The sequence below is a fragment of the Motacilla alba genome, chromosome 7 (assembly GCF_015832195.1).
Source record: "Motacilla alba alba isolate MOTALB_02 chromosome 7, Motacilla_alba_V1.0_pri, whole genome shotgun sequence".
Taxonomy (NCBI): domain Eukaryota; kingdom Metazoa; phylum Chordata; class Aves; order Passeriformes; family Motacillidae; genus Motacilla; species Motacilla alba.
This window is the reverse complement of record NC_052022.1, coordinates 31,882,427-31,906,957: the sequence shown is the minus strand read 5'-3', so window position 1 is coordinate 31,906,957 and position 24,531 is coordinate 31,882,427. Positions and strand designations below refer to the sequence as shown.

Below are 24,531 nucleotides of genomic sequence, written 5' to 3'. Positions count from 1 at the left end.
CCTCCACAGGCTCCATTGTCCTATATAAGAAAGATACAGTGGCATTTATTTCTTGGCTTCATGGAGTGGGTTGGTGACCTGCCTGGGCAGGGTGAGGAGGGCAAAGCTGAGCAAGCACAGCAGGTGTCCGCAGCACCTGCTCATTCAAACACACTGCAGGACCACGTTCCAAATACATTTTTCTACAGATGATCTCATGCCATGCAATTTGTAACTAAACTAAGGAAATCTAGGATCAGGTGGCTGCAGAGAATGCTCGCTGATTTACAAGGTTAATTTCCCATAGCAGCATCTAGGCGGGTTAGTGAACTATGAAGCATTTTCCTTTCAGTAATGGAATAGAATAACATGCTGACAGAACTGAGTGAAAATACTTAATTTCTCCTTCCTACAGAAGAATATTTAATGTGACTTCCAAATGACCCAACTGCAAGAGGCATTCTTTCCCTAGATAAAATACACCACGGGGAGAAGAAAAAAATATATTTTTAGAAAAAAACAGTCCTTTAACTATATTTGTTATTTGCCAACAGCCTTTGAAATTCTTCTTCAACAGAGAACTAACATCATGAAAGAAGGCAGGAAATTCCATGGCCAGATTCAAGTTCCAAAGGTTCATGAGGTTGAATTCTCCACCTCACAATGACCACAGTGGTATCAGAGAGAGCATGACAGCAACATCAGCATGGCTGATGTTGGCCAAGAGTCCACAGGAGGCAACTCTGACTGCTGCTGAGTGATGAACACCACAAACCTCTGAACAGAATGACCCTGACAGCATTCCTGACTGCACTATCATGCAGCAGGAAGTCAACCAGGAACCAAAGAAAATTCCCAAACAGCCTCACAGAGAAGTCCTCTAAATGAAAGCAATACAGAGCTGCTGGGATGTCAGACCACAGTTTAAATTACATGCTCTTCACAACAGTACTCCATACATGAAATGTCATGTAAATGGCTGCATGAACAACTTAAACATGCTGGAATTACAGGAGAAATTTCCAGCTACAGTAGAAAATTAGACATTTGATGGAACTGAGCAACTGAAAGTGTTTATGTTATATATAATATTTACAGGTATTTTTATAATGGACCAGTACCACTCTACCCTGCATCTAAGCAAACAAATATTTAGCACATAACCAGCTCAACTCTGCAGCATAACGCTAATGACAAGGTTTCTTTTCAAATTAATTTGTATTATTATCACTCTGATAATAACACATTACTATTACTCTGATAATAACGCATTAACTCCAATGCATGGAAATAAAAATACACTGCTTAACATGAATATTGGTTTAAAGAACACAACTCTGAAGAACTTCACTGCCTCTAAATTAATGTTTAGATGACGTCAATAGATCCTTTTTGCCAGTATGCAGGTATACAACCTCCCCTGGATCATTTAGCAGCAACATATTTCCCTAAATGACACATCTCCGAGTATAGACAGGAACTTGTCTATCTAATTGGACTGTCAAGAACCCATGAGACTTGCAGTGACAACAGGCCTTCTGTGGCTGGGCAAAGCCTGACAGCTGGAGGCTACCAAAAAGCCACAAACAGAGAGGTAGCCTCACCCTAACACAGTGGCTTAGCAACTCAAGGTAATATTACATCAACAGCAGCTCCTCAGCTTCTGGCTCAGACTTCACCCCAAGCCAGACATCTGGAAGCACCATGGGCAGGGGGAAGCAGCACACAGAATACAATTTATCTACGAATATTTCCTGAATTGCTCTAAGAAGATCCAAATAATACAAGCAATATCCATTTCTGGGGCTCTGCATAGTTTGGATGCTGGCTGTGGTACTCTGCTCCAAGACAAGCATACAAGGAACAGACTCAGCACAAAAACCCCCTTTGGTTACATTTTTTAGAAATCACCATTTCCCTGGCCTTGGTCAGAATTTCTTCCACATTCCCTAAATGCCACTAAAATCAAGAGACATTTGCTCTACAATTTGCCTATTGAGGAAGGTATGATGGATTTTCCAGGTAAAACATTCAAGTAGTCTTTGCTGAGTACACTAAGATTTATGATGGCAATTAATAGAAACTGAAAAAAAAAAAAAAAAAAGAAGATGAAATGTTTCAGGTATAGATATTATTGCAAATTCTAGATTTGAGGATCAGAGGTTTTCCAAGAATGCTCAGCCATTGTCCTGAAGCAACAGTCTTCTGAAATGTCAGTCTGAATTGCCCATGGTTCATCTTGAAATTAAAGAAAATCCCTGGCAGCAAAACTGAAGACTCACCCAAAACCTATCTATTTCATTCTGCTGCCAACTTGCTCTCAATCTCTTCATTACGCTCTGGAAGCTCCTCTAACAACTCTTCTTTCTTTTTGAGTATTAAGGGACAGAGGGATGCCTCCTCATCCGTTTGGAGCATCTTCAGAGCAAATTTTAATAGAACTACTCATGTTTTATTGTTACCACAATCTCATAGTATATAACACTATCTAGAACAGCCTCTCCTTTGGAATAAATGTGATGTCACCACTGATTGCTCATTGCACTTTACAACTATCTGAATAGGACCCAATGTTAGATGATCTTGTTTTATTGTTCTAATACTGAGAAGAAAGAAAAGTCAGTTAAAAAGCTTAGTGCTGGAAAATTAATTTCTTATGATGCTAAGTGAAGAGAAAGACAGATTGCAGCTTGCTTATGAAGGAGGTTACTGGGGATGTGGCTTCTGTAATTCACATTCTCAAATAAAGCCATTCTGACAAATGCTCTGAAACACATTTTAAATGGGAGCCTAATGCCTTATCCCACTGTTCATATGCATGTGAAAACCTTTTCTTAGCATTAAATGAAATAAAAAATACATTGGGAGAAAGGAAAAGAAAGTGTGCATATTACCCTATACAAAGACTGTACACAGTACTTGAAGAAACACTTCAAGTGCAGTCATATGTCTATGAAAACTGGATTTACACATTCTCCTATCACTGGAATTTTTTTACTGACAGCACAAAGTACCCAGCAAAGCAGGGTCATCTTGCATTAGCATGCAGCTTCCCCCCCACTTACAGCAAAGGTGTTTGTTTGCTGCCATTTCAGGGGGCCTGTTTGCCCTTACCTACAGCACCCTGTTTTTTATGGCAGGTACAAAGCATAGTGAAAGATGGAGGAAATCAAGTGCCCTCTACCAACAAGCAGAATAAAAGCAAACTTAACTCAGCCAGCTTTTTTTTTGTTGATAATTACACCAGGGTGTAGAGTTGCTGTTACAAAAAAAATAAAATCAATCTTCAAAAAATTGCACCAAAGATCTGAAGAAATCTAAAATAAAAAATTAAACAAATGTTTCCAGCTCACTACAGAGACACTCATTTCTAATACAGTAAAAATACAGGACTGACAGGAATACTGCAAGAAACCATGGACTGCAGTATAGTACTTAAGCCAGCCTGAAATCTCATACAGGTAGAATCACCTTTTTTCAGGACAACAAAGCTTGGAACATGCATGCACAACAAAATCCTTCTCTGCACAATTTGGCAGCAGAAATCATCCACAACGTTGGCCAAAAGAAAATTTTGAACACTTTTTTTTACATACACAGTACAAAACATTCTTGTTGTACTACAGAGAAGCAAATCTTTTAAGAGAGTCACTCATACCATGCAAGGATGCAGTGAAAGATGACTTACATTTTTACCAACTCAGTATTTATCCAGAGGGCAGAATGTCCAGGGAAGGGGAGGAAACAATCATTACTGAATTGCAAGGCATTGCTAACACAGGAGTGGGTTAAGGCAGCAAAAAAACCCAGATGCCAGTAACTTCAGGTGAACAATTGCAACCAGAGACAACTGCCTGAACAATTCCACACGGCTGGAACTCAAATTTGTGGCAGCTCAGAGCTAAAGGAGGCACAGCTTTTGACTAGTTTCTTGCTATGATCAGAACTACTGCAAAAACAGAACCAGAGACACAGATCCTTGTAATGAAGACAATGAGCAACTACAGAGATAATGGATCAGAGTTCCTGGCTGCACTTATCAAAGGGGACACCATGTCAGAAGCCTGATAACCTGGACAGCACAGAGTCTGGCTGCCAGGCTCACAAGAGACAATGTGAGCTTTAGGCTAGAAAACAAAAATCCTTTACCATGACCTTTGCACTACAGGTTATTAGAGTCTGTTCCTATCAGGAATCCAAGTATCTTACACATAAGTAACTCACACTTTTATTATAGGATGCACAATTACCTGGAAAACCATAAATGTATCTCTACCATAAACGTTATGTTTCTCAGAGCTGAAAGATAGTTACAAATGCAGGCTCCAATTCAGCATAAAATTTCCAGTCTTTTCAAAGTACAGCTCCATTTATATTCTAGATTTCCATCTTATATCAATACATAGGATGTAAAAGCAAGTATATAATGCATTCCCTTGAATTTTATCCACAAAATTTAGGAAAAACAACAACACCAAAATAAACCAAACCCAGATTCCTCTTCACTGTTGCAGATTGTTCCTCAGTAGAGCATTTTTCCACCAATTCTATACTGTTTCTTCTCTCCACTTGATACTGCTAACTGCAAAAATTCGTGTTCTATGTCAAGAGGAGAGGCATACTGCAGCTTACTGGAAGGGTGGTTACCCTAATTCACACTCACAAGTAAGCTCTGAATGCTCCAAAAATAAAACACATTTAAAATGCCAGCCCGATAGCTTATTCAAATGTTTAAATGCATCTGAAAAATATTTGCTTGCATTAAGAAAGAGAAGTATAAATACACCAAGAGAAAGGGAAATATGCACAATTTCTTTCCCCATCTGGCTCAGTAGAGGTATATAAACATAGACCTGATACACAAATATCACATTTAATATACACAAGACATATGCCTGGACCAACCTGCGCAAAAACATAAATAAATGTCACTTTCATGTTAGACCTCTCATCTTCTATTTAAACCAACCAGACACCCACACTATTCGACAGGATTTAAAAGTACATCACAGTCAAAGTTTTTACTTCCTTTCTTAAGTCAGCTACAAGCCCTCGAGATTCATTCCAGCTCTGTGCAATGCTGAAGGGACTGCAAAGCACTCAATATCTATGGATGTCTATGCTGTGTAACTGGAGACACTGCTCTTTTGCCTCAAGGAGTCTGCAGCATTATTGGAATCATCCTCAAGTCCAAACCATTTCCCCAATCTTTCCATGTATAAGAATCTGACCTTTCTTAACTGATATTCTTCAGATGAGTTCTGGTTTTTCTTCATTTACAGCTAAAATAATCATCTTCATGTCTATGAAGCTAACATCTATTTCATATACCATTTATTCCTAACTTAAATCCAAATAAAAGCCTATAAATATAAGGCTGATTAATAATGTAAATGTCTATTCAAAGTACCTTATTTATTCTTTAATGTTTAGGGAATTTTAACTTCAAACACACTTTTGAATTAGTAATATTCAACTCTATAGAGAGATTATAACTCTTTAGAATTCTTCCGTAGACACAGAGCGAGCTCCAAGAACCCAAATCCAGATTAATACATAGAGAGAACACTTAGAACACCACATCTTTAATTGGGCAGAGGTACCAAATTCCCAGAGAACAAACCCTTTAAAAGCAGCACCACACATCATAGCATTGCTGAGAAAATCCAGGCTACCACAGGAGAGCTCCCAGAAGAATGTTGGTGCTACCCTCGTGCAAATCCAGGGAAAGCCACACTGTTGTCTCCAAATACAGCTCATCTCCACATCTCCTTGGGGGCAGTCCTGTCGAGATACAGGTAAACGCTGGTGCAAGCATATGACACTTGAAAAAGCCCCTCAGGGAATAAAGTGCAGGTTTACATCCTATTGGCTCTTCCTCATTAAACCTCTTCCCGAATACTGCAGTTGACAAAATTACTCTCTTACACTCTACCTTATTTATATAACCAGAAGCTCTCCACTTTCTTTTTTGTCCCTTGTTCCTCAAGTGGAAAGACCTTTTATGAAGCTTAATTTAATTTTGAAGTTGAGATACACATGTATGGCAGCCATACATTTTTCAGCACCTTGACTTACAACTTGTGAACCCCTGTGAGCACTCTGTAAATAACAGCAGAGTTTGAGTGTATGAATTAGTTTTCTGGGACAGGCACTTGGAACGTGGGGCAATTGTGACACCTTATGGCTGTTCCTGTAATGACCTCGAACATTTTAAGGATAAACCGATGGGAAAACAGAGAAAGTTAGGGGTTTTGAGTTCTGGCTGGGTTACAGGGTATGGGTAACTCACCCACCACCACACTCTTGTTTTCAGGAGAACCTCCTCAGGACAGGCAGTCCCCCCAAAACCAGTTTATGCCTCAAGAGCTTCCTCAGGCCTCCATCTGCCACAAAGATGCTCTGCAGAGTGCCCTGAAAGAGCAGTCACCCCAAACATGCCAGTAAGCCACAGTTACTGTAGCAACAGACTATGACCCCAAACATCCCTAGGAGAGCCAGGGACAGGAATACTCCCACAGCAAGGTAAACGTGTTGGTACCTCCTGGACTCATCACAATAGACTCGAGTAAATCCAGTCCAACCTCTCCGCAGGACGCTTTGCCTACAAACAAAAATATTAAAGAAGAATACACAGAAATTGACACACAAAATACCACAATAATACTCACTTTCTACAGCACTTCCAGCATAGATTTAAGACCTCTACCAGTCCCTGAGAATGCTCCAAATACCCTGCCTTACTCTCAAGATATGGACTTATCCATAATGTTCTTCAGCTGGCTCTCACCATTAGCCAAAATGTCTCCAGCTGACTCAACCAATTAAGTTAAGTTTTCTCCTATAAAACCCTCCACTGGAGACTGGGCTAGCTTGAGAAAAATGTAATGATTTGAACAGGTTGCTCTCCTTTACACAGTTAGTGACTTAGCTTAAAAAGCTACATTTTCTCTCTTGAAAGGAGAAGTGACTTCTTATTGTCTTGTGAGATCTTTTTCTAAGATATTTGAAATTTTGTTTAGTTTCACAGAGTCATTTTTGTTGGAAAAGATATACTTTTCATATATTTTCAGGGAAGGTGACTATCCTGGGAATCCTGGTCCAGTGGGGAAATTCTTTCTAATATTCAGTCTAAACTTTCTATGGCACGTTTTGAGTCTGCCTTCTCTTGTCTGATTGCTTTTTTTGGGGGGGAGGGAGGGAGAAGATATGAGCCCCCCCCCCCGACTGCAACCTCTTCTCATGTAGCAGTAGACAATGATAAGGTTCCTTGAGGGTTTTTTTGGTTTTTTTGTTTTTTTTTCCAGGCCAAACATTCCTAATTTCAAGAATCTGTCAGAGGGCTAAAGCCTGAAAGTGTTGTTTCATCACAAATATGAAAACATGGAGCTGGGGAGATGGAGATGAATGTTCTTGCCTGTATTATTCAAATGCGAAATATGCAGGTGAGTAGGGGTTACACCTCTACAGCTGGTTTGACAGAGAAGGAAGGATCTGGAGACTTTGCTTTTTGTTCCCATTTGGATGCAAGCAGCAGCTTTTTGGCTGTGTTTTTGTAGGTTCATACTTGACTTTCTCACTTGGCAGAAATGCATGGCTTAGTTTTTGTTTGGGGGGAAGAACAGGAAAGTGTATTAAACTGGGGTTATTTTAATTGTGGAAGATGCATGCACCGCTTATTTCACCACATGTTTCACCATAGTGAAACATGATGTTAGTAAAGCTCAATGAGCTCTTGGACTGCCCACTTGTCATTTATTCAACTACTCATAAAGCAATCAATGCTCATAAGAACTAGAGTAACAGTCTTAATTTTTGAGGTATAGGAAAAGAGGTGGAAAAAAAGCCAAGAAGCTCGAGTTCTGTTAAGCCTGATATTTCTATGGTTGCTTAGGATTTTTTAAATGAAATATTGTAGAGAGTACTGACTTGTTTAGGCTCATAATTCTAGCCTCAGCTAGTTCTAAATCTAATGCTGGATGCAAATTAGAACCAAGTTGCATAAATTTCTAGAAACCAGAAATAAAATACTGTTCTTCAGGCTTAGGTGGATTAGTCTTTTAATTATGTGTTGTATTTATGATAATCTTCATGTTCTCTGTTTTTTTCAGATCACAATGAAAGGAGGCAACAACATTGGGAATAATTTTTCCTTTCAATTGGAAGACACAGTGGCTTATGCCACAAATGAAATGAATTTCACAGGCGAAGAAAGCATTATGGCCTGGCTCATCTTACAGTGGAATCACAGTGACATTAGCAAGAGTGTGACTGACAAAAGGCAGCAAGTTGTCCTGACAGCTCTAACAAAATGGGCTCATTTTTAGATTGAACTCCTCCTGTGTCAGGCTGCCACCCCTGTGTGCTGCTGTGTCTTTACTGATGGATCAAGAAATCATTAGTTATTGCAAATCTGACTCAATGTAAACCAGTATGCCTGGCAATCAGGGAACCTCCTAGACCTTCCATCATCTCGTGCTTCTTTGTGACTCTGAGCCTAAAAACAAATTCTGGAATTGTCTCCAGTATCATGCAGACCATGTAGACTGCAAACTGAAGAACCAAAGCATTCTGTCCTTTTTGGGCACACAAGCAGCGATGTGTGCCAAATGGCTCGTATGGCTACTCAGCACTGTGAGCCCCGGAATGTTCTGAGTTGGAAGGGCCCTACAAGGATGACAGGATCACAGGGCTGCTAGGGAATTCAGAACATTACCCAGTCCAACACCCCTGCCAAGACAGGGTCACCTGCAGCAGGCGACACAGGGACACATCCAGCTGGGTTTGGGATGCGTCCAGAGCGGCAGACTCCATGTCCTCCCTGGGCAGCTGTTCCAGAGCTCTGCCACCCTCCTGGAAGAGAAGCTCCTCCTCTTCTTGTGGTAAAACTCCTGGTGTTTGACTTTATGCCGTAAGTATGGTTCATCAGGTCCCAACTCTCAGCCTGAGACAGGACACCTTGAACTCTGCCAGGCTGTGAGCCTTTCCTGGGGAGAGATGCCCATGTGAGCAGCTGAACTGGGATTTATTTATCACCTGATGGAGCCTGGGAGATGCTGTTTGTTCCCTGACATTTGTCTTTTTTGTGTGTCCTTCAGGATGCAGTAGATCCTGTTAAAAATAACCAGATAATATTGGCTTTCGCATTTGTGTTAGCTTTTGCTCATTGTTATTGATTATAAGTATTTAAATACAGTACCAATTATAACTCTTTTAATCTGCTTGTTAATATAATATAATCAGCTTAAGTATTGCTTATAAAAATAGTAGTGTGATGAATATAATAGCTATGTATTGATGAGAGAAATAGTGGTGATGAATGTATTGCACTTTAGTAAAACATAAGATGTGAAAAGGCTTTAGTGTGACCAAGAACAGTGTCAGGCCATCCACTGACTGACCCCTCCAAGTGATAACCATGACACAAACCAGAGCACCGGAGGACAATTAGAGAATACTGTTAATTAATTTTAAGGAGGACACTCTAACTCCTTATCAGAGGATGTGAAAGAGCAGGATGGAGACACAAGAAATAAAATATTATGGACCTGATGCACAGGATCTCATGGGAGCCTGAAGAAGCCAAACGAAGACATTCCCAAAACCCCAGAAAGTTCGAAAGAATGTTCGAATAATGTATGAAACACATGAATATGCATGTGATGCAACCTTCTAAAGATAACACTGTCTGTATGTACTGGCGTGTTCTTTGGCCAGGAGCGGCCCAGCGCTGGATTTTTGTCTCTTACTTTATCCCATAATAAACTTTACAAAAATTCTTTATCCTGAACTCTGTTTCTCACAATCCTAAGTGTGTGGAAAATCGTGCTGCAAAAAGCCAGTGTCCCGGAAGAAGACAGCGGAGTCCTGCAAGAATCAATTTTATTGCAATAAAGGCAGACAGCCCACTGCATCATACCTCTCCGGGGTCTCTGCAGAGTTTCTGGAGCACACATATTCTTTTCATCCCAAACTCCCGGCTGTATGTTGCTTTCTGCCCTTTCCCCAGTGGCCGAGCCACTGTACAGCCTGCTGCATATTCCTACCTCAACGTGGATCCTCCCGCACCGTGCATCGAATGACCACTAAAATTAGCTTTAAGCCCCTCCCTGGACGAAGAAGTTAATACTCGTAAATCTATTAAGCCTACACATTTTTCCTACAGTTCAAAAACTCAGACAGTGCTGCGTTCTGCAACTAACACGACCCGCACGCCCATCCTCCCAGAGCCTGCTGGGCCCGCTCAGACCGAGCCGCTGTGAGGACGCTCGCAGCCCCTTCCCCTCACAGGGAAACCCCCGCCTCTGACCAGCAGAGCAATGTCCCTTTCTCCTCACAATGAAACCCTCGCCTCTGACCAGCAGAGCAGCGTCCATTTCCCCTCACAATGAAACCATCGCCTCTGACAAGCAGAGCAGCGTTCCTTTCCCCTCCCTCACACAGAACCCCCGCCTCTGGCCAGCAGAGCAGTGTCCCTTTCCCTCACAATGACACCACAGCCCCGGCCAGCAGAGCAGTGTCCCTTTCCCCTCACAATGAAACCATCGCGTCTAATCAGCAGAGCAGTGTCCCTTTCCCTCACAATGACACCACAGCCCCGGCCAGCAGAGCAGTGTCCCTCTCCCCTCACAATGACACCACAGCCCCGGCCAGCAGAGCAGTGTCCCTTTCCCCTCACAATGACACCACAGCCCCGGCCAGCAGAGCAGTGTCCCTTTCCCCTCACAATGACACCACAGCCCCGGCCAGCAGAGCAGTGTCCCTTTCCCTCACAATGACACCACAGCCCCGGCCAGCAGAGCAGCGCTCGCCCCCTCACGCGCTCCCCGCCGCTATACACCCCGCACCCTCCCGTGACGTCACGCGCCCCGCCCCGCCCCACCCGTGACGCGCCGCGGGCCCCGCTCCCGTGACGTCTCGCGGCGCGCGCCGCCCGCCGGGAGGCGATTGGCCGGCCGGGCGGCGCGTTCCCATCGTGCCCCGCGGGACCCGTTGCGCCTCCCCCCGCGGCGGCGGCGCGGCCCGAGCCCTTCCCGGCGCTGCCCGGCCCTGCCCGGCCCGAGCCCCGCGGGAGCCGCCCCGGCCCGCCCCGCCATGCCCCCCAAGAAGCAGCAGCAGCCGGCGGGGGGCAGCAAGAAGGCGGACCAGAAGAAGAAGGAGAAGATCATCGAGGTGAGGAGGCCCAGGCCGCCGCTCCCCCGCCGCGGCCTCTCGCTGGGCCCTGCCGCTCCCTGCGGCCTCGGCCCCTCGGAGGATCACGGGGCCGGAACCTCTCTGTTCCCGGGGTAGCACTGGCTTCTGTACACTGCTCTGGCCGGGGCATTGCAGGGCCCGAGCCGTGTTGGGCCTGAGCGTGATGTGACAGCCCTGCTGTGCTGGCTTTTCCCTCGGCCTTTCTCGTGTGCAGCCTGCCGTGCTGTGTGTCCGTGTGTGCCCAGAGTCCCGCTGGCTGGGCTGTAGGTTTGTGCTTTTGGGGGTAGGGCCAGATGGTCTCCAGAGATGGCTTCACACCTTAGTGGTTCCTCGGTGCCCCACTCAGATTTGCGGTGGGTTCTGTTACAATTTGACCCGTCTGACCAGATTGGAAAAAAAAAAACAAAAAACCCAAAAAACCTGCTCGACGGGTGACTGTGTATGTTTGTGCTGTGTGTGTGAATTTATGCTGGGAGTAAAACCAGATAATATTAAATATTTGCCTGAATTATTGGCATGAGGGTTGCTGCTCAGGTGAAATACCCGTGTAATGAGTGTGTTCCTTTAAATCTGGGGTTGTGGGTTGTTGTTCCTGTGGTTTTTGGAAAGGTCAGGTTAGAGCAATTGGTCTGTGTTCTCCTGACATTGGCGTTCCTGAGGTTCTTGCTGAATGCAGCTACTCTGGAAAAATTCTGCTTTTTATTGCAAGGAAACGTAGCTGAAAGGGGAAAGGCTGGCGTTAATTGTTACCAATAGGTTCTTATATAAATCAAAAGGACAGGGATTATATTTTCCATGCTGTACTTACAGTGGAAGTCAAGTGTATAAATGATAAATTTTCTTTCCTAAGTAATTGTTTTGACTTCTCCAGTCAGCACCAAGTAACAGAGAAGCTGCTGTTTGTAGGGAGCATGTTGTAAGTGAAACCAGAGTGAGTCTGGAAACTTGGACCTGTTTGTTTTGTAATTAATTTGTAATATGCTTTTGGATTGTTAGACTTCCAAAACCATATTTGCACTGAGCTGTTTTCACTGGATGAACATCTGTTCCTTTTTCCTTCAAGGAGGAAAATGTTGGTATCACATCAAAGGCATGGATAATTTTTTAAGGCAGGTATTTCAGTTACCAAAAATAATTTCTGCCTCAGCTACTCATGTGAAAATAAGCTGGGTTTTGGGGTTTTTTTTGTGAATTTTTTTTCATAGGTTTGGTATAGAAACTTTTCCTTAACAGTAAAGCTGAAGATACAGAGGAAGAATTGATTTAGGCAGTGAACAGAAACTTCCAGCAGTGGATTTTGGGAAGTAGAGACACCTGTCCAGACCTGATGTAGGATAAAGACTTAACTTCAAATAAGTAGAGTTGGAAAAGAAAAAGCTTCCAGTACTTGAAAATAAAAAGTGTCACATGTGGTAATAGAGAAGTGATGTGTGTTATGTAGATCTGAACAGTGGAAGGTAGCAGTAATGAGTGATTTCAGGCAGATAGAACAGAAACCAGCAGTAGTTATGGCTAATCAGTTGTCCTGTTGTCCTCAGCTGTTCCTTGGGCAGTCTCCAGTGACATCTTGTCCTGCTGCCTTGAGAGGCCTGAGAGTTCTGTGTGTCCTCTCTCACACTGACACCAGGCACGAGGAGCTCTGCTGATAAAAACCAGAGCTCACACAAGGGCCACCTTCAGGAGGTCCTGTTGAAAAGCCACTTCTGAAGATGATACACGAGGAGTCTAATTTTTGTCCTTACTGGTTGCAGTGCTTTTGTTGCTTGAGGAAATCATCTGTGTTTTACTGAAAGCCTGAGAGGAGTGGCAGGGGTGGTGTTTCTGTTGTTTCGGTGGTTTGGGTTTTTTATTTTAATTAGTATGGCTGTGTTTATCTCTTGATTTAGGACAAAACATTTGGCCTAAAGAATAAAAAAGGTGCAAAGCAGCAGAAGTTTATCAAGGCCGTGACTCACCAGGTGAAGTTTGGCCAGCAGAATCCACGTCAGGTAAGCATTTATTGTGGAATGTTTTCCCACTGCATAGTCAAATCCTCTTTCACTCTGTGCACAGATGGTCAGGAACTGAGGGAGAAGACAGTTGAGCTGTTCCTTGCCTCCTGTGACTGGCACAGATCTTGCTAACAGTTGTCATGCTGTAAATGATGTAGCTGTGTGAAGGTAGTACAGAGTTTGGGGGTTTGTTGGTTTTTAGTTTGTTGTTTGGTTGGCTTTTGTTGTGAAAAAAGACCTGCATCCCATCTAAACTCAGCTAGTCAGGGCGAGCATTTGTCCCCACAGTATTCTGATAGTAGCATAATTCAGTTTAAGGTGTAACTGAAATGAAGTTGTAGATACTGGCTGTCAGCAAAGTACAGTTGCACCTTCTTTCTCTTTTTTTTCTTCAATTCCCGCCTTATTTGAGAAATAGTGAGCTATAAAAATTAACAAGAGTTGTTACTAGAACTGGAGTTGAAAGAAGATAGAAGTATAAACCTATATGTTCTCATTCTTCTACTTACAGAAGTATTTATTACACTTTTAAGTGGACACAAGTCTGTCAAGTCTCCACCTATTTGGTGAACTCTTTGGTCAAAAAACCTGAAATTTTCAGCTGCTGTGTGCAACTTGGCTCTTCTGTAGGATGAAATAGAATGAGATTCAATATTTACATTATACTCAGTCAGAAAGCGTGGATTTAATGGAAATGATCCAGTGTTAGGCAAGCTAACTGTTACATATTTACACAGCTTTCTGTCCTATAAATAAGCCTGTAAAATAACAGCATTTGCATTAGCTCAGTTCATGATGCCATGGTACATTTCTTGCATAACAAGGATGAGCTAGCATGAAGAGCCCAACTTGTAAAGTAAAGTTGGTATTTGGGTCATTAAAACTAATAATCTTTTTTTTTTGCTGTGGATAAGATTCCTTGATGTCACTTCAAAAACATTGGTGTTATTCAAACAGTTCTGAAACCTGTGTATGAAATCCCCTGATCTGTGGCATGTATACAAATACCAATATGGAAAATAGCCAGCATAAAATAATGGGATTTCTCAAATGCTGTTTGGATGTTGCATGTCAGGACCAAATTTTAAACCTGATTATATCTCTCTTACCTTATAGAATAGCTTTCAGTTAGGATTGTCCCTGAGAAAGAACTTTTTAAAGCAATTTTCCTCACGTCATGAGATTAAAATGGAAATGCTGTCAGAGTTTTAGCTTTGGTGGTGGGTCCTTTTGGGTTTTGGTGGGGGTTTTTTTGCTCCTTTTTTGATTTCTTGTTGTTTCTTTGGTTTTTTAGCTTCTTTGATTTGGGGGATTTTGTTTTTTCTTGGTTTGTTGGGGTTTTTTAAGACAAGCTTCATCTCCAAGCTTTTAGAGCTCTGAAGATAAACAAAAGCATTCTTAAAGTACAGATTTCTGTAGTTGACATGTGTGGGTCCGTGTGTTATTTAAAATAGCATTTGTGAGCTTTTAGTAGGAAAACTAGCCAAGCTGCTAAGTCCTTTCTAAAACAATTAGGTGTATTTTTGCCAAATTCACCATAAGAACAAAGCTCCTTTTTTAATATTACACTGTATTTTAGAAAGTAGTACCCACATCCTTGTTTGTGGTGTTAGTCTCACTGGCTTCCCATGAGGACCAGAGTCAAATAAACACAGAATCCTTAAGGGTAGAGAAGACCTCTAAGATCATTGAGTCCAGCCATTAACCCAGCACTGCCTGTTCACCACTGAAACATGTTCCCAAGTGCCACATCTGCACACTTTGTACACTTACAGGGATGGCGAGTCCACCAGTCCTTGACCCACCCTTTCAGTGATGAAGCGTTTCCTAAAATCTCATGTAAACATTGTCTGGGGTAACTTGAGACCATTGCCTCTTATCCTGTCACTTGTTACCTTGAAAAAGAGATGGAGCCCCACCTTGCTAAATCTAACTCCTCCTTTTGTATCTGATCTAAGAATGTTTCTCCCATGTCCTCTTCCATGTGTTTTTATCCCACTTTAGTATAGCTACACACCTGCTCTGGGTCATCCAAAGAAGGATGAGGCAGAGTAAGGTAGTTTTTTTGTTATACATGCAGTTTTCCTTCCCTGGATGAGCTTGTTTTCTTCTCTTTGGTCCTTAGTTAAGCAATGAAACATTCATATGTTGAGTCGATCCAAGTTGAAATAATGTTCTAAAAGCACTTCCAACTTCTATGGACAGATTTCCTGGAATTTCTACCTGTTGTATGGATCAGAAGAAAGAGCAAAGCAGCATGTAGGGGACTCAGGAGAGGCTTTTTTTTGTGCAGATCTGGAAGTGTTTGCACTGCAAAAGAAGGAGAAGTTTCAGTGCCTCTCATTGGCTTTCCTACCTGTGAAGGTGCAGTAGGGGTCACTGTGACACCAAAGGTACCTGCCAGCACCTCTCCTCTCTGGGAGATTTGCTGTCCCTCCTCTGGGACAGGTCAGTGCCAGTAAAGGGCACCAGCTGAGAATTAGCAATTCTGAGCCTTGCAGGCATCAAAGGTTGCTTCATTCCTGCCCTTGTAAATTGATTTTGAATGATTGGCTGTTTTCATGTGAAGTGAGTCCTGGCATCCCGGTCTTATGTTTATAGGTTGCTCAATCAGAAAGCGAGAAGAAATTAAAGAAAGAAGATAAGAAAAAGGAGTTACAAGAATTAAATGAGCTCTTCAAGCCTGTGGTTGCTGCACAGAAAATCAGCAAAGGTATGACTAACAGATTTCTCCTAATTTATGTTTTCTTATTCTTGTCGGTACTTAAGGTATAATAACCCTTCCATAACCAGTTGCTGTTTTAGTGAAATAGATGTGACTGTTCCCTCCTCTGTCTAGTGTGCCAAGTATTTTGTCAGTCATGACTTGACATTGTTTTGAGAAGTCCTCTGAGGTCAGTAGATCATCAGAACATCAAAAGCTACATTGATGTTGTCAGCACAGCTGGAGATACTTGGCTGTGTTCTGATTCATCAGTTAGATGCTTCTGGATGTGTGGCATGATTTTTGTGTGTTTGTGATGGTATTTGTTTAAAACAGCCTGTCTCCCCAGGAAAGTGGGAACGTTCAAAGAAAAAATGTAGATCATAACTTTTGTCTTAACAGAAGACTTGTACTCAAATCAGAACAGGAAATGCTTTCCAGGTACTTGTGTCTGACCTCAAAATTAGCAGTAGCATTTGGTTTGGGTTTCTCTTGAGGTTGGTTATTGAACAAACAAATTTTGTGATGTTACCAAGTTTCTACTGACCTATCTTCTGGAGTTTATGTGCGATAATTTTTGACAAAAGTGTGATTTTCATATACTTAAGGCAAGCCTGATATTTACTCATTTTGGCACTGATCAGCAACAAAGGACACTGTTCCGTTTGTGACCCACAGCTTTCTATATCAGTTTTCTCTCAATCAAGCAGTTTTTGACTTTGAATTATTTTAGAAAACTAATATTACCCAGATTTTTAGATTACATTTTAAACAGATGTTGCTGTGCATACTGAAATCACTTTCAGTCAAACCAGAAGTGAAGCACCATGTGAAAAACTCAACCCTAAAATCTTCCATGAGAACTTAATACTACAAGTAAAGTATTTCTGATTTAGTCATGTCTCATATATACACTTAGACTTGCTTCTTTCATTGCTAATGACCTCCTGATGGTCAAATGATTCTTTAGTAGGATGATTTTTGCTTTAACTGTGATGAGGATGATTGGATAGTTCATACTAGAACAACAGTTGCTTGTTTTGGGGTCTCTAGTCAGCTGTTTTCTTTCCATTATTAAAGAGGAAAGTGGTTTGAGTGAGTGTGGGTTAAATTACTATAATTTATTGTAGTGTGGTGTTGATCTGTTGGGAAAAGGCTGACATCCAGGAGATGCTTTACTGTGTATTGGGGGCAAGAATAGCTTCATGTGTAGGGAAGAAGTTGCACAGAATGATCTCTCTGATGTATTGTAATACACAAATGAATAATTTGCTCAGGCACACCATATTTCTTTAAACAGTTTAGTGGCAGCTCTGATACTTGATGTAAATACCATGCAGTAACAGTAAATTTGGCATGTTCAGGACATGAATTATGTACTTACCATAAGCACTTTAAATTTTATTTTTAAATCATATTTTCATTCTCTACTTATCCTTGATATTCTCAGAATTTCTAATATGTAACTTTTGCTTAAAACCAGTATTAAAATATAAAAACTTCCTTCACTCAGGTGCTGACCCAAAATCTGTAGTTTGTGCTTTCTTCAAGCAAGGCCAGTGCACTAAAGGGGACAAGTGCAAGTTTTCTCATGATTTGTCCTTGGAAAGGAAGTGTGAAAAACGAAGTGTCTACATTGATGCAAGAGATGAAGACCTTGAGAAAGGTATAATAATTGTAGAAAGTTACTGCTAAGCTATTCTCATTCTGAAACTGGAATTTTAAGATTGTCTTCTGTACTGTGGCTGTGATCCTGCAGAACAGTGACTATGGCAGTGTTGTGTATTCTGTCATACAAGTTGCAAGTTAAGCAGTATTTGACTTTTCTTGCAGTTGTTGTTTCCCTCTTAAGCTCTGTAGAAGGGAAAGGGGGAAGTGCAATGAGCAACCAGAGTTGCCTTCCAGAGCTGCTACTAGTGTTTGGCCAAATGTGCACAGTTCTACATTTAGGGGTACTTGGGAATTTTTTTCTGTGACTTTCTCTCCCCAAATGACTTGTTGGCAAAGTACTCTGGAGTTTACTTTTATTTAGTAGGGATTAGAGAATTTACAGAACTTAGTTTTTTCACATTGCCTCAGTCTTTATTTGAATTTTAGCCTCTGTCATTCTAAATGTGTCTGATGGGAGCCCACAGATTCACTGCTGATGTTGTCATTGGTGATTTGCTTGTTTTGGTGGAAGTTTCTTTTAACTTTAAGACAGATATTTTGGTATTATCTCTTTCAAGCCTCCAGTTAGATTAGCTGTATTTCTGGATATTACCATCTTTTGTTCAGTTGTCTTGTTTTTCTTCTTTTCCCTTGTACACACTCAATCCTGTACAGATGAGATGACACATTGAGTGTTTAACTGAAACACACTTTGGCATTTCAAAATTAAAATTTCTAGGGCTTTTGAGGTAATTGTTTTTTGAGTGGCATAAGAGAGTTTAAAAACAGTATTTTAAGAACCTAAATTTATTTTCCCTGGTATAAGCTACTTAAAATGTAAGAATTGCATATTAAAACTGTTGCTGGGCAGAAAAGCAGCTTGCTGGCAATGTTCAGTATTTGGATTTTTCTGTGAAACCATCTGTTGTCTTTTTCTAGATACAATGGACAACTGGGATGAGAAGAAACTGGAAGAAGTGGTGAACAAGAAGCATGGTGAGGCGGAAAAGAAAAAACCCAAAACCCAAATAGTATGTCTTCTTTTCTTTTTTTTTTTTTATTACTTTGGGTTTTTTTCTAATTGAGCTATACTAGAAGGAATTAAGTGCAGTGCAGTCTGGCATTAGATGTGTTTTATCATGATGTAAAAATTTAGAATGGAATATTATAATGATAATGTTCTGAGTAGACAGCTGGCCTGATAGTATTTTTGTAATATCTTTAAAAATTAAAAAACAGAAACCACAAAAAACCACAACCCAACAGCATTTTTCAGTCCATGAAAAGTTTTGTCGTGTACATTACAGATGGATAGTAGGTGAAGTGCTTTATAGAGATGCTCAGGGTTTCAGCAGTATATCCAATACATCCTAATTGCTTAGAAAATCCAAGAATGGTGCTTAGTGAAATCTGTTACTGCAGTGACTGTGATATGTATTGATTTATCTATGTACTGCGTGACACACAAGCATTATAAGCTTTTAAATTTTCACCTAATTTATAAATTGAGAGTGATTTGTAATTCCTGGTCTCTAAGTTCAATAATATTTTTTAGTTCTGCACTAAATGGCATAATGAATTAATCCATTTTTTCATTCTTTGGGACTATTTTACCTCATTTTCAATACCAAGTAATTAAATAATCTGTTGGTACAGCCTAACTTTGCAAAAGTTAAACATTGCTCTGGCTAAATATAATCTATGAATTGCTTGTTAAAGGTCCTAGAATGGCATCTTTACCTCAGGATCCAGAGCTGGAAGGTTTAACAACATGTGAGGCAGATGCAATTGATGTTTAAAACTGCACCAATGTTGGTGAGCAGAAAGAGATGTGCTGCTGGTTTTACAGGAGCGCAGAGTTGCCAGTCTTCTGTCATCTTGTCTCTTTTAATTGGGCTCATATTGAGGGACAAAAAGCTGTAGACCACATGAGTTTTAGATACTCAGTTGCACTACTTTGTCTACTGTTTTTAGTAGCAATGCATTTCACATGTTCCTTCTGTTCTGAGCACGGCTGAATTGGACTGACTGAACTTGTGACACGGAGTGCAAAATGCTGGGGATGGCAAGAGGACACAGTGCTAACAGCCCCTGTTTTTATACAGGTCTGCAAATACTTCCTTGATGCTATCGAAAACAACAAATACGGATGGTTTTGGGTCTGTCCAGGTGGAGGAGACAACTGTATGTATCGCCATGCCCTCCCTCCAGGCTTTGTATTAAAAAAAGACAAAAAGAAGGAAGAAAAGCAAGATGAAATCTCGTTAGAAGATCTAATAGAAAAAGAGGTAAAGTTGTTAGGTATCTTTTGGTGGTGGTTGTTTTCATCACTCTAAAGAGACATGTAAAAAATTTGCTGATTTATAGTAAAAATCTATTTGATGTTTTTAGAGCTGTATGAGCTGGGGCAAAGGATGCACAGCATTGATTCATGGTTTTGTGTAGAAACTATTACTTGGTGAATAGAATTAACTATAGCTGCATACTTAGTACAGCTGTTGCTTACCCTTTTTTAGGAGGCTTCTATTTCTTAACTGCTGTTTCTCATTTATCCATTGCAGCTGCTTCTGTGGCTTCTCTCATGCCCAGTTCAGTGTCTTCTTAGTTCTCCTTTAACTCTCTAATGAGGCAGCAGCACCAAGAGCACAAGGCCTTCTGAAGGTGTTGCTGCTCTGCCTCTTTCTGTCACCATTGCTTAGCAGTATAACTTGAGCAGGGCTGAGCTCCTGTCTTTATTTTCTCCTCCACTTTTCCTATTGATTTTCATTCCAACTCATCTCACTAACTGGAAAATCCCACGTTGAGTCAAATGTTAAGAAGGTGATGCATGTTTAAGAGTGTAAGAATCTCAAGAGGGACTTGGAAAGAAATGTTTTCAATTAGTTTCTAGAAAAGAGTAATTAAATATCCAATTTGTTATAGCCTTTAGAAAGAGTTTCTAGCATTAATCAGTCTCTTTTCTGGACAGCGTGCTGCCTTAGGACCAAATGTTACCAAAATTACTCTAGAGTGTTTTATTGCATGGAAGAGAAGAAAAAGACAAGAAAAAATTGATAAGGCTGAGCAAGATATGGAGAGGAGGAAAGCAGATTTTAAAGCTGGCAAAGCATTGGTGGTAAGTTTTACAGTCCAAGTCTTCATGTAAGAAAAGTAAGTAAATAAAGTTTTGTGAAGAGGTAGCTGGCCTGAAATTGTTTTGCTTATTATTATTGTTTGTCATTTTTGTTTCCTTTTCTGTGGTTTGTGTGTGGTTTTTTTTGTAAGCAGCATATATTGCGTGAAGTGATAACTGAAGGTTTCTTTTGCTGTGAATAGATTAGTGGACGTGAGGTATTTGAGTTCCGGCCAGAGTTGGTTGATGCAGATGATGAAGAAGCGGATGACACCCGTTATGTTCAAGGAGCAGGAGATGATGATGAGGTAAAGGAAACAGGATTAAATCAAGGAATATTATAATTGCATTCAAGTTTGAAAAATGTCAGTTTGAAAGCCCTTACAGTGAAATTAATAGGCTTGGTTTTTAATACTGCCACAGAGGATATTTTATCAAGAGGTTCCTGTTGAAGGTGACAAATGTTGTAGAAATCTTGCAGAAGTGAGGGTTTTTGTGGAAAAGTAGTTCATGGAGAGCATCTCGGTTTATTTTCCAGACAGAAGACCCTGTGTGCATAAATGATGTAGATTTGAACCTGTATGTCCCCAAGGCAGTAGAGGAGACTGGTATTACAGTGGCTAGTCCAGAGCGATTCAGCACATACACTTCAGTAGAAAAAGATGGTAAGTTGTTATTTTTTCCAACCTGTTTCCATAGTTGGTTATCCAGATTTGCCTATTAACCAGGTTCATGCAATTTGACCAGTGCAAATCTGTGTGAATTTCAAATGAAGTAGCTTCTTCATAGTTTCAAAATTTGAAAGCATGTTTAGCAGGATTGTGAATTCAGTTGGTGATTAAGAAACTTGTGATACTGAAATGCCTAAGAATTATGTTTATTTTCAGATAATAAATTAAATGAAGCTTCTGGTGGTGATATAAACAACAGCGAGCAAAATGATTTAGACGAAGATAATGATGGAGATGGAGAATTGGAAAATGGAGTCATTGATGCAGTTCCAGTTGATGAAAATCTCTTTACTGGAGAGGACTTGGATGAACTAGAAGAAGAACTAAACACTCTTGATTTAGAAGAATGAACTAAAAAGCTCCAGTGAGGAATTAAACCTATGTGAAAACTGACTACATTTTTTTCTCCTTTTTGAATAGAATTCTTAAACAAGATGTTTATGGTTATGCAGCTGAATATGATGGGCACGTGATATACCGAGAATGTTTTCCTTGAATCTCATCTACTCCAGTCTTGGCTATGCTCACAGTAAAACGTTCAGAGTAGTTCAGAATTACCCGACAGCTGAATTTGCAGACAGCGAGATTAAAACTTCCAGCTAAGAGTAGAGAGTGTAACTGCTTTGCCAGTATGCAAGTGGGCAGTTTGACATCAGGTGCAAGTACAAAAATCCAAGTACGCATTCTTCACAAAAACCGCATTTTTATTAGTGATTGTGTTGATTTAGAAACTGCCTGAAGTGGTTTTTAGGCAGGGTACTCTAATGGAGCTGATGCAGATTATGCTTCTTTAAGTGGTGGTTAGCTTTATTTGATCAGCTGGATACTGAAGATTGTGAACTGATATTTCATACAATACCAGTATGGTGCCCTCTCTTTAAAATGTTTTAAACTTTCCCACCACCTTTTGCCAATAAATCTGTAAATAAAAATCATCAACTTTAAAATACCTGTGTTGATTTTTCTCTGCTAAGTAAGGATATCATACCAAACTGTTAAGAGCTGGATTTTCCAATAGAGTGGTAGATGTTTTTCTCTGCAGTCTTGATACAGAAGTGATGATGTTGGCTTCAGTTGCATTTGGGCTACCTGCCATTACAATTTTTTTGTCTACTCTTGATGCAGTGTAAAATTCAGCAGCCAGCTTTTCTCCCTTGCTGTTCTTACTCCCTGCCCACCCATTAACTGATGTAATACCTGCTGTACATCACTGACTGCTATTCCAGTCTCATTCTCTCCCCACTGTCTTTTGTAGAGTAGTGAAGACCTCAGGCTCTGCAGAGCAGGGATGTTACAGTCCCAAACATGCCTGTCATCCCTTTGGTGTCCTCTAGATAACAGGAGGTTGTACAGGGGTAAGTTGCCTCAGGTGCTGCACCCTGCAGACTGCACTTCATTCAAGTCAGTGTGTCCTTTTCCAGTGGATTGAGTGTCTGCCAGCAAGATTTCTCAGCAGTGGTGCTTTTCCAGGGGGCTGCTCCTCCTTGCCATACTCCTGCTGTACTGATGATACCCTTTGTACTGATTTTTCTAAAGCTCTTCAATCACTACTTCCAGACCAGTAAGAGTAATGGCATTGTTAGTGAGCTTTCCCAAACTACTTTTGGGTGGTAATATTAGCTTTACTGGTTATTTCTGGCACTGCTGAATTCACTCTTGTATCTTGAATGCTGTTTCTGAAATAGCAGACTTAAAATTGTTGGCCTTTTTTGGGATCTTTGTGGAATTGTTTTTTTCCTGTAGGAACAAGAAGCAGTGCTTGGGAGAAAGAGGCCTACTGAAACTGACTTCTAAATGTAAGTGTCTAAGGAAAAGGTGCACTATCAGATAGAAATATTTATTTATGCAGATTTTTCTCCTGTGGCCATAAATAAACAGTTGATGGATTATTGTATTATAGTGGCCAGCAATAGAATACCTGGCTATCAGGACACTTAAGAATGCAATTCATTTGAATGTATGTTGCATAATTTTTCAAAGTTGTATATTTTAAATGGGAATAAAAGTAATTTAATCATTATCAAGGAAGAAAATGGCTATGTTTTGTGTCTTAGGGGTTGGTTTATTGTATACAATACTCATTTGATAACACTTATCTGTTTCACTGATGTAAATAGCTTAAATCTTTGCCAACATTTTGTTTATGTTACTTGAGTTTTACAGTGGAGGAATGTCAGGGTGACTCATTAATTTCAGCTAATAAAACCCTGATGGATAGGCAGAGAGCGCCTGTCTGCCCTTTTGGGTCTAAAAGAATGGTTGTGGTGCACAGCTCCTTTGTACAGATATTTAAACATTCAGACAGTCACCTGGCATAACACTGAAACCCACTGAACATCTGTAGGCTAGCTGAAGAAAACCTGATTTTCCTGGGCAGTAGCTGTTGACAGTTGACTTCAGGAGGGCAGGGAGCAATAGCTGGCTGTCCCTGTTCGGATTTCACTGTTTTTTCCTCTCCACTTACTCTGGCACAGCTCCTGGCTGGGCTTCCTCTGCCCGGATTGCCACCATGAAAGCAGGGTGACTGCTCTTCAGGAGCCCTTTGTCAGGGGAGCACTCAGACTTCTGAGGATGGGAGCCCTGTGCTGCTGCACGTTCCTTCTGCTTTCACAGGGGCTGCTAGAAGTTCTTCTTCATTTAAAGAACCTTGGATTTGTAGCTAATGGGGTTTCAGTCAATAAATGCTCAGTCGAAAATGAGTGCCAAGCATTGCTTGGGGTAGATGAATTATAGATGTTCAGGAAATGAGCAGTGTGATGGAAGGGAGTTCACTTGGGTGTGACGTCACTAAGTTGTTCTTACTGATGCACATTTCCTGAAATTACTCTGATAAAAGTCAGTGAGTCACTTCTGGAAGAATGAGATATATTCTCAATGCAAAAGTAATGGTGTCTTCATTTCAGTGGCTGCCCAGTCTGGGTCAAAAATGCAGTACCTCAGTGTTAAAAGAGCAGGCAGGCTCAGTGCAGGACACTTGCTGTGTCGACATCAGGCTGTAAAGCACCATGAGCCAGGTGAGAAATGCCTTTGCACTAAACTTGGTTTCTAGCCCTTGCAGCCTGGGCCAGTGTTTGTATCGCCCTGTGCTGCTCCTAACTCACATGAGCGCTAGGTGAGAAATGCAGCTGTGGAAATCTGAGGGAATCTTGAGGGAGCACACTGCCTTGAAAG

The 24,531-nt window shown here is 41.0% G+C and overlaps 1 protein-coding gene across 1 annotated transcript; it reads left to right on the top strand.

Annotated features, from left to right (window-relative positions):
• The first annotated feature begins 10,975 nt into the window (after window positions 1-10,975).
• On the top strand, window positions 10,976-23,380 carry ZC3H15 (zinc finger CCCH-type containing 15). The gene is made up of 10 exons (XM_038143306.1): window positions 10,976-11,151; window positions 13,059-13,160; window positions 15,765-15,876; window positions 17,381-17,533; window positions 18,457-18,548; window positions 19,623-19,805; window positions 20,486-20,632; window positions 20,833-20,937; window positions 21,168-21,294; window positions 21,517-23,380. Exons 1-10 carry the CDS (start codon window positions 11,074-11,076, stop codon window positions 21,708-21,710), a joined length of 1,293 nt encoding a protein of 430 aa, XP_037999234.1. The 5' UTR covers window positions 10,976-11,073; the 3' UTR covers window positions 21,711-23,380.
• Window positions 23,381-24,531: the final 1,151 nt, after the last annotated feature.

Coding starts and splice junctions, on each gene's coding strand:
- ZC3H15 (XM_038143306.1), top strand. CDS start 11,074: ATGCCCCCCAAGAAGCAGCAGCAGCCGGCGGGGGGCAGCAAGAAGGCG. Junction 19,806..20,485: donor AAGATCTAATAGAAAAAGAG/GTAAAGTTGTTA, acceptor TTTTCTGGACAG/CGTGCTGCCTTAGGACCAAA. Junction 21,295..21,516: donor CACTTCAGTAGAAAAAGATG/GTAAGTTGTTAT, acceptor GTTTATTTTCAG/ATAATAAATTAAATGAAGCT.